This window comes from Sinocyclocheilus rhinocerous, unplaced genomic scaffold (genome assembly GCF_001515625.1).
Source record: "Sinocyclocheilus rhinocerous isolate Xijiao unplaced genomic scaffold, SAMN03320098_v1.1 scaffold4545, whole genome shotgun sequence".
In the NCBI taxonomy this organism is placed as follows: Eukaryota; Metazoa; Chordata; class Actinopteri; order Cypriniformes; family Cyprinidae; genus Sinocyclocheilus; species Sinocyclocheilus rhinocerous.
In genome coordinates this window covers 37,854-47,629 of record NW_015635030.1, presented here as the reverse complement: position 1 = coordinate 47,629, position 9,776 = coordinate 37,854, and the positions used below count along the sequence as shown (strand labels likewise).

The 9,776-nt window shown below is 34.7% G+C and overlaps 2 protein-coding genes across 3 annotated transcripts in view; one reads left to right on the top strand and one right to left on the bottom strand.

The window, feature by feature from the left end:
• The window catches only part of LOC107746198 (RNA/RNP complex-1-interacting phosphatase-like), a 12,386-nt gene extending 6,601 nt beyond the window's left edge, over positions 1-5,785 (bottom strand). Inside the window, exons 1-6 of one of the 2 annotated variants that reach the window (XM_016560313.1) lie at positions 5,707-5,785; positions 1,781-1,898; positions 1,398-1,474; positions 1,242-1,317; positions 821-952; positions 523-646 (exon numbers count right to left, since the gene is read on the bottom strand). In XM_016560313.1, coding sequence (XP_016415799.1) covers positions 523-646; positions 821-952; positions 1,242-1,317; positions 1,398-1,471 — 406 coding nt within the window. In that variant the 5' untranslated portion in view covers positions 1,472-1,474; positions 1,781-1,898; positions 5,707-5,785. The remainder of the gene's footprint in view (positions 1-522; positions 647-820; positions 953-1,241; positions 1,318-1,397; positions 1,475-1,780; positions 1,899-5,706) is intronic. The other variant, XM_016560314.1, reaches the window with a different exon arrangement.
• Positions 5,267-7,821, top strand: LOC107746199 (caspase-3-like). The gene is made up of 4 exons (XM_016560315.1): positions 5,267-5,893; positions 6,335-6,498; positions 7,244-7,376; positions 7,470-7,821. Exons 1-4 carry the CDS (start codon positions 5,611-5,613, stop codon positions 7,787-7,789), a joined length of 900 nt encoding a protein of 299 aa, XP_016415801.1. The 5' UTR covers positions 5,267-5,610; the 3' UTR covers positions 7,790-7,821.
• Positions 7,822-9,776: the final 1,955 nt, after the last annotated feature.

Sequence of the window (9,776 nt, the reverse complement as noted above, 5' to 3'; positions counted from 1 at the left end):
AGATACTGATTTTAGTTGGTCTAAATTAAGTAGGTTAGGCACAAATTTGCTTATATGGGTTCCCTTCTAGACACGAGCGCTGTTTGTATGTGCACCCCAGGGGGCCCGTTGTAATAGCCTGCACTGGGGCCCGTCATTACTAAGTTACGCCACTGCCTGAAATCCATAAAAATATGAAGCAGTACAACTGTTTTCAACATTAATAATAATAATAAATGTTTCATGAGCAGCAAATCAGCATATTAGAATGATTTCTGAAGGCTCATGTGACACTGAAGATTGGAGTAATGATGCTGAAAATTCAGCTTTGCATCAGAGGAATATAAAATATATTCAAATAGAAAACCTTTATTTTAAATTGTAATATTATTTCACAATTTGACTGTTTTAATGAATCAAATAAATGCAGCCTTGGTAAGCTTAAAAGACTTCTTTCAGGAATATTAATCAAATCTTACCGAACAGTAGGGAATTAAGAAAGCCATTTTTGATTTCACATTGATTTAATCAACTAAAACTCACCATTGTTTTCATTGTCATGCAGAAAATGTCTGACGGCCTTCTTGAAGCTGAGAATCGTGGCATCGTTTGGCACTTCATGCCCTGCTGTGAAGATCTTCAGGTGGTACAATGTGTTTGGCAAATCCTGACACAAACACAATCACACATTCAGAGAAAATCAGTCCATCAACTTCCCTCAACCCTGACAAAAACTCAAGCTCCAACCTAGTCAAGCTGGATTCTGCGGCAAGGAGGAGATGTCTACACTTTCATGAGCAAAAAAATATGATTAGCTATTTGTTTAGGCTTTAATTCCTACCTCTACTTTGTAGTAGCGAGTTGTGTAGGTCAGATCAATGATGAGACCCAGTTGTTGTCCTTTCTTCTCTAAAATACGCACAAGATCAAACGGTCCAAAGGCTTCTGATTGTGTTAAATGATATCTAAAAGACTTAAAAAAAAAAAGCACTGGCATTAAATCTAAGCTCATATGCACGTTTCAAACAGGTGGAGGATTTGTGAATGTCTTCAAACCTGTTTTAAGGGAACTTTAAAAGCGATGAAGCGAGTTCCAGGGATCCGTTTACCCACTGCTGTATAGTCTGTCCATCTAAAGGAGACACAAACAATCCTTAAAGCTTTACTTCAGACTTAAAAAAAAAAAAAAAAAAGCACTGGCATTAAATCTAAGCTCATATGCACGTTTCAAACAGGTGGAGGATTTGTGAATGTCTTCAAACCTGTTTTAAGGGAACTTTAAAAGCGATGAAGCGAGTTCCAGGGATCCGTTTACCCACTGCTGTATAGTCTGTCCATCTAAAGGAGACACAAACAATCCTTAAAGCTTTACTTCAGTTAATGAACCTTATAAAATAAGTACAATTATAACAACTAACCTGTCAGGAATGGCATTTTTCTTCTTGGTAGGCATGTCTTCACAGCAGCTCTGCTTTGGCCTTTGTAATGCCATACACTTTTGCAAAACACAGATATGTTTGATTACATCCCATACATGACTGACACTACTGTAAGCAGAATTCGTACAGCTTTAATGAACACCAAAACATCAACTATTTATGAATGAGTTTGATTACGTGTCAGATATGAGAGTTACATCAACCAGAATCAGACACTGGTTTCACTTTCAGTCATTACCAGAGCAAACTTCATTTAACATTCAGTCTTTATAAGCGTGTTCAAGCCACGTATTCCGTCACGACAGATAATATAATTAAAAACAATAAAGAAAGACACATTTGACTGAAAAGCAAACCAATACCTCTGTGAGATTCTCCTACTTCCACGTTACAGACACAGTCGTGTAGGCAACTCCTCTGACGTAATTCATCTGCTCGGGAACTGCGCGCTCTGCTGCCGCCCTCAGGCCGGGAGGGAAACTGCAACCCAACCACAACTGAACTGAATTAGGGGTGGCACTTCCGGTTTGGGGAACTTCTATTTCATTAGCATAATAAATACTTATTATGTCTATGTTCTATTAAAAAAAGACTGAAACGAATTATTTCATATCATAAGGTTGGCCCACAGATAACGCTTATCCGTCTGTTTGACTGAATGAGCTGTCGATTTTCCTTCATGTTTTATGTCATGAACGTCATGAATAAATTGACGCTTGGTATTTTAACGTGACATGTTATAACTATAATATTTATGTATAATATCTATATATCTAAGCTCTTTTCAGTCGCTGCATTCTTTTTTCCTTTTGCATTCCGCTGTAATAGTACGGAAAACAAATTAACTAATAGTATGTTAACCAGTGTTGGGCTTGTTACTCCAAAAATGTAATTTATTACTCGTTACTAGTTTCTCCTTTCAAAATTAATATTATTACTTTACTTATTACTATCTGGCAACAGAAATTAGTTACACTACTAGTTACATTACTTTTCCTTCACGCCCCACAGAAGTTGTAATTACCTTCCCCATAAAAATCTTCTAAAATGTTACTAACAATATATTTCTGCCTCATCATTTGTCCAAAATCTACATTGGATCGCAGTCAGAAGTTTTTACAAATACTCAATGGTGATTGATAGTGACTTTTAAGTAAAAGTGTTGCATTAATTGTCATGTGTAGCTTGAAGCTAATTGTTGCTATCTGTTACCCAAATATGATTATATTTCATGAAGTAGCCTATTTTCTCAAAAGAAATCACATAAGTTCATACGATTTTTAATTATAGTAATATAATTTATATTGGGATCAGAGGGATGTGGGTGGGCAAGCCATGTAATGGTACAGTAAAGTAATGCCGCAACTTACACATCTGTGTTCAGATGACCTTCTCTCCTGACAAAATCAGTGTAATGGCAATATTTCCATCCGCTGAATGTAAGCTTTTCCATATTCCAAGCTTTCCTGATGCACTGGTGACTTCATGTGCCTGTGCAAGTCGTGAAAATTATGAAAATCAATCTAGGAATTATTGGATTGTTGGATTTCAAATCAGTAGGGGTTGAGGCATCAAAAATAACTAGCTGTTTTATGGATGGTAACTGTAATATTATTACTGAAATCTTATTAGTAATTAGTTACACTATAGTACTGCAAAAAGTAATATTATTACAGTAACTAGTTACAGCCCAACACTGATGGTAACAAATTAACTATGGTTTTGCTACACTAACCATAACCACGGTATTTTTAGTTAAACTGTTGTTATAAAAATTGTAATCAATATGCAAAAAAAAAAAATTATAATAATGGTTACTTCACTTTTATTATAATAAAGTCATTGTTATTTTCGAAAGGGAAGTTACTGTTATGTGCACACTTGACTACACATTCAAATATAGGCTATCAGAAATTCATTGATAATGGTCCTTAATGATCCTTGAGGCTTTGCTTTGTGTTTTGGCAGATTATTTTGCAGACATTTCACTCACGTGTTATGAAAAGAACAAACACGATAAACATGGTAGATGAATGAAGTCGATTTTTGTAACAAAACGTACAAATATAAGTGGGATTTCTGATAAATGAAACATAACACTTAATTAATTCTGTAGGGATTTTTGGTCTTGAATGACACAAGAATTGATAGCATTCAATAAAAGATCGTTTATTTCTTGATGTACAAGTTCAAAGTATTGCCATCAATATACACTAAATACTTTAACCATACTTTGTTCTTTATGTGTGTGTGTGTGTAAATCTGTTTTTAGTCGTAACTAAATTTACTTTCACACGTTTATGAGAGCAAACATGAATAAAGATGGAGTAATTGCCTCTGAACATTATTTTGAGTAACTTAAAAATGATGAGTAAACGAAGTATTTGAATACTATCTATGGTAGAAGAATCAGGAATTAAACTCGTGCAGGAAACACTTGGGTGTTACTTAGGTAGACAGACATACAAGTATAGACATTATTTTTAAGGAAGTTTGGAAGAGGAAAGCTGCAATGTACGTAATCGGAATGTTTCTCTGGAGCTATGCATTCCACCTTTGAACTTGTGACTACCATAAATACTAATTTAATTTTCTGACTTTGGTTGATTTCAAACAGTTTGATACACTTTATTCATTATAATATACGTTGGCCAAAACAATGCTTTGTTATTTTAGTATGTTAACCTTTGATAATTGTTCAGTACAGATGAGGTAAGTTGTTCCGAACATTATTTAGAGCAACTTTAATGCTAATTGAACCCTGACAGTGGGAATTATATTCTTATATACCAGGAAAGATTTGGGTAGACCGATAGATAAGAGTGAGGAAGTCTGAGACAAGGGGAATACAGTGTGAAATTTTGTCAAAAGGAAAATTGCTCTGAAAATATGCATGCCATCAAACCACACGAATCCAGTTTATTCTAACTGTGAACTCCATTATGTCTTTCAATTGAACTGAATATAATATTAAAAATACTTGAAAACAAATTTATTTATTCTCAATTAAAATAAAAATGAGATCGGGAGCCATCAGACACAATGACTGTAACTATAAGGTTTCAAGTCAGAAGTGATTTTGACACAAATATTAAATTTTTGTAATATCGGTTCCAGTTTTTCAGTCACACTTAACTTGGCTAAGTTGTCACTTGAGTTTTATATGTAGTAATTGCATACTCCAAGTTGGCCAAAACAAAACAACATAAAAGTGCTTCAGAATTCTTTTTAAATTTGTCGAAAACAACATAATTGACTATTCAATGAAAGTTCCCATTGTGACAATTTACCACATATAGTGTTGCAACATAGTTTGGTCAATATGTTAAAAGAACTAAACTCACAATTGCGAGTTATAAAGTCACATTTTGAGGGGGGAAAAAAAGACTGATATGTTCTCAGAATTGCAAGTTTAAATCTCACAATTCTGAGAAAAAAAGTCAGAATTGCGAGAAAAAAAGTCAGAATTGTGAGCTTATATCTCGCAGTTCTGACTTTATTTCTCAGGATTGCGACTATGTTTCGCAATTGCGAGTTTGTATCACGCAGTTCTGAGAAAAAAAGTCAGAATTGTGAGATTAAAAAGTCGCAATTACCTCTTTTATTTTTTATTCAGTGGCGGAAACGGGCTTACATACAGTAGCCTGTTTGTTGCCAAGATGTTAACTTACACTAAAAAAATTGGCGTACGATTTACGAAACAAAGTTCACTTATAGAAATTGCTAGTCATTTTCACAAACAACTACAAAAGAAAAGGCATGTAACATTGAATTAAACGAAGTTTTTAAGCTGAAAGACTGAAATGGTATTTTCTCGTAAAACAGACTCCAATCAACTTTATTTTCTTTGAAAACTCTTTTTTTTTTACAGCGTGCCTATAAACAGAGATTAATTTCAAAAAGATTTATCATCATAAAAGTAAACATTAACTGGATCTTCCCAACATGTTCTATTATTGATTTCAATTGAAATTCACCAGTCTGCTTCCTCACAAAATCTTGCAAGAGTAAATACCTAAAAAGCACCTGAAAGGTTTATTCCCTTTTAGGTTAGCAGACATTGAAGTTATTTGAGTTGTATAATCACAAAGGTGATGACACAAAGGTATTACCTAAGAGCGACATTCTCCATAAATGGCAAGTAACTTAGGGCTGGACTAGTATATATGCAGGCAGACGCCTTAACGAACTCATGCAGCTTATTCAGATACAAATCGATTGCATTGAAATTCAGAGTTTGACAGAAGAGAAAATCATGTCTTTTTGTAAATTTCCTTTCACAGCTTACAAGAGAATGAAGAACAGGGCGTTGATAGTGTCTGTGGAGAACTTCTATTCAGGTGCAGGTCTGAGCAAGAGGAACGGGGTGAAGAGAGACACTAGAAGACTTCACAAAATCCTCACCAAGCTCGGCTTCTCTGTGGACATCAGAATGGACATCGAAGCTAATGAGATCTATGAAGCATTTAAAGCAGGTAATGTGAGCACATCTTGATGTACTGACATTTTGTCTAATAAATAAAATCTACGTTTTTGGTTTCAATGAATGAGAGTTATTTTATTATTATTTTATGATTTTGATTAATACACTCTAAAAAATGCTGGGTTGTTTCAACCCAACTTTGGGTCAAATATGGACTAACCCAACTTTTGGGTTAAAAATTTAATGTAAAAATTTAACCCAACGGTTGGGTTAGTCCATATTTGACCCAAAGTTGGGTTGAAACAACCCAGCATTTTTTAGAGTGTAGGTTTTGAGTCAATGAGTTTGCATGGAAGAGATTTTGCCATTATGCAAAACTGCAGACAGTTATGACTGCAGATAATCACAATAGCCTAAATTTGAATAGTAATGACAGAAATGAAACTTGTGCAGCCCATTCAGAATACTCACTAACACTGTCCTCCATCCTCAGAGAGCAAGAAGATGGTCAAAGACTGTTTTGTGGGTGTCATATCCAGTCACGGTGAGGAGGGTGTTGTGTTTGGCGCTGATGGACGTGCTGTGAAACTGGCAGAGATCTACAGTTACTTTGGAGGCCCGTCAATGGCAGACAAGAGCAAACTCTTCCTCATCCAGGTACAGTATATTTTACAGTTAAAAATTACAGTACATAAAAAAATAAAATAAAAAAAAAACGTACTCACAGTGGTTATAACATTCCGGATTTAAATTCCTTTGACTTTCTGGCACTATTCAGTCATTTTAGACCGAAAAATGTTATGTTTTGAATTTTTTACATCGCTTTATACATTGGTCATTGGAATGGTACGAAACTATGTGAATACCAGTGTTATTTTACTATCATTGAGATATTATTATAGTTTTCATTAATATTTTGAATCAGTTTTTATATTTTTTGTCATTTAAATTTTTTTATTTAAAAATTGGTAATTAAAAAAATCAGTAATAGAAAAAACATTTTTTTGTAATATTTTTAGTAATATTTGAGTACATCAAGTCAAACTAAATTAAAATGACAAGTGCTGCCTTAGCAATTTTATTTCAGTTAACTTTTAATTTATTTCAAGTAAATAAAATAAGTTTTAGTTTCAGCTACAATAACCCTGGTGAACTAACAAAAAATTGTGGACATGATTTGAAAAGTCTAAAAAGCAAAAAAGGTCTCTTGGGCTCGTCATGGTCAAAAATGACCACCATAGGAAATGAATGAGAAATATGAAAATATAGAGCTTTTTTGTGTGTGTGGGTTTTCTCCCACAGTTGTTAAAAATGTATTGAATGTCTACTCACCAAATAAATACAAACGTTGAGTTTAAATTTGTTACAGATTTTAACAGAACATTAACCTTCTGGTGTTCAGGCTTGTCGAGGGCATGAGTTGGATGGAGGTGCGGAGGTGGAGGCAGATTCTTCATTCTCAGAGGAAGAGGACGGCATGTCTGAGCTCTTTTCCATTCCTATTGACACAGCAGTCATGTACGCCACATCTCCAGGTGTGACTTATTAACTCCAAAACATTGTTTGCATAGTTTGTAAAGTCACAAACACTTCAGTTCCTCACTCACGTACGTTCATTCGTGTTCTAGGTTACGCTGCATTCATGCATCCTCTGGGCTCGGTGTTGATTCAAACCCTCTGTGATTTGCTAGAAAAGGAAGGAGGTCCAGAGCTGGAGATCCAAAGACTTCTGACTCGACTAAACTACCAGGTGGCCTACAACTTTGAATCCAGAGGGAAAGTGTTGGGCGGCAAAAAGCAGATGCCATGTTTTGTGACCCGCTTTACCAGAGAGGTTTTCCCATTCATGGACAGTCAGACGGCAGCAGCAGCAGATTTGAGCTTGACCTTTGCAGCAACGCAGCTTATCGATGAACCCAGAAGGTCACGGAAGAGCTCCATCAGCTGAAGATCGCAGAACAGAGACTGACTGCAAAGAACATGTGGACATGTTAGATATCATCTCATCTCATTTGATGAGATAACATATAATCACGTAAAGTTGCATAGGTAATAGGAAGTAAGGTGCTGGGAAACGTGCAGGATGTGACTTGTTTTATAATGCTGTGTTTGCTACTTTCTTGTATTTATTTTCCTAAAGTAAAACAGTCATATTCTGTTTTATTTGAAAGTGTATTGAAAAAAATGAAATATTAAAAAATATATTTATATATAAATCTTAAAGTGTTTATCTGTATTATACTGTATGTGATATTCAAATAAAACCTAAACTGAACTCGAAAGCTCAATGTCTTACTAAATTAAAAAATCAATCAGTGTTGCAATGGCATTTTAATGAAACACCATTTCTGGGAAACACTTGTGTTATGATAATCCTGATCCTGGGCTGACCGTATGCGAAACTAGTTTCTGTGACTCAGATTACGACATATTCATACTTTGCCCTTGCTATATTTACTGTACTTGTAAGTGTGAAGTGTTTGTTAAACATCCAGACATGCAGGATTTCAACATGGCCTGTTGGTCACAAACACTAATGCCAGGTTTCATTTAGCTGTCTATACAGTGATGACTATTATTTGTGCTTATGAGATGTTCGGTATGCTAACTGCGTGGCTTAAATTAGTGTTTAGTCATTCTTTGCACTCAGGTGCTCTTTTATAAATTTATAATGACTGCAAAAGGAGTTTGAACATTTTGGCTCCCAATGATGAGACATAGAAGTCATTGAAAATATTACAGTAACCCGAACTGGTGAAAATAAGAATGAAAATGAGATACAAAAAGAAAAATAAAGAAGCATTAAACCATGTCTGGCATGCGAATAACACAAACGGATATAGAGTAAAGTATCTGGTGATTCTCAACCTACCGGAAACTACTAGAATGACGCTGCAATACTTATCTGTGAGCATGAGAGACGTGCATCGTTTTACAGAACTGAAGTACTTCTTGACGTGAAGGATCAGAACACACTGTACAGAGAGTACTTTATCATGAACGACAGACATCAGTACTAACAAGCCATCTGCATGAAGTCTACTTACAGTTTTACATTCCTAAAGTATAAGCAGGTACTGATAAACATCTAAAGGCCCAAACAGTTCAGCTGATATTAAAAACAAGATTTGTTGTGTCATAAAATGAATACTTTTTTGTGATAGTTTAAATAATGTGGTGAGAAAAATTGCTATAAATTAGTCTATAAATTAAATACTTATTATTATTTTTATAATTATGACTAAAATAATGCCTACCCTGAAAAAATATGATTATTATTATTAATAAATTGACACTGACAGTATTATTTAAAGTCATAAAGAGACCATAAAGTCATCCTCCACCAGGAGGCGCGTGTGAGAAATGAAATTCTGCGACATTGAAATTTCATTTCTCTATTTTTTCTCTTTTTTTGAAATTTAAAAACTATAAATATTTAAATCTGTTGATGACAAGAAGTGGTGCCTTACAAACAAGTGGAAAGTCCACACTTTATAAAAAATATTTCAAATTGCCAAATCCAACGTAACCCATATGTGACAACACCATGTTCTTCTTCAGCAGCGGTCTAAACAATCATTTACATGTTGAAAACTGATTTACAATTTGAAAACTGGCACTGAGAAACTTGAAAAGCTATTGATACAAAGTAAACACACAAAATAAGAAAAGCACGTCATCTTTCTTTATGCTAATTATCACGGTGTCCTTTAGCCTTCCCTGTCGTACAGTAGCTGAAGTACAGAACTTCTGTGGGAAGAACAGGATTGCAGAAATCATTTGAAGCTGACACAATGTTGAGCTGTAAATCATGCTGTCTGTCTACTGTGTAGCCTACATACATATCCACCCTTCCTCGGAACAAATAAAGGTGTGCGATCTCACCCTAAAAGCTTTTGGAAAAACGAATATAGGCCTATGTTAAAACTAATATA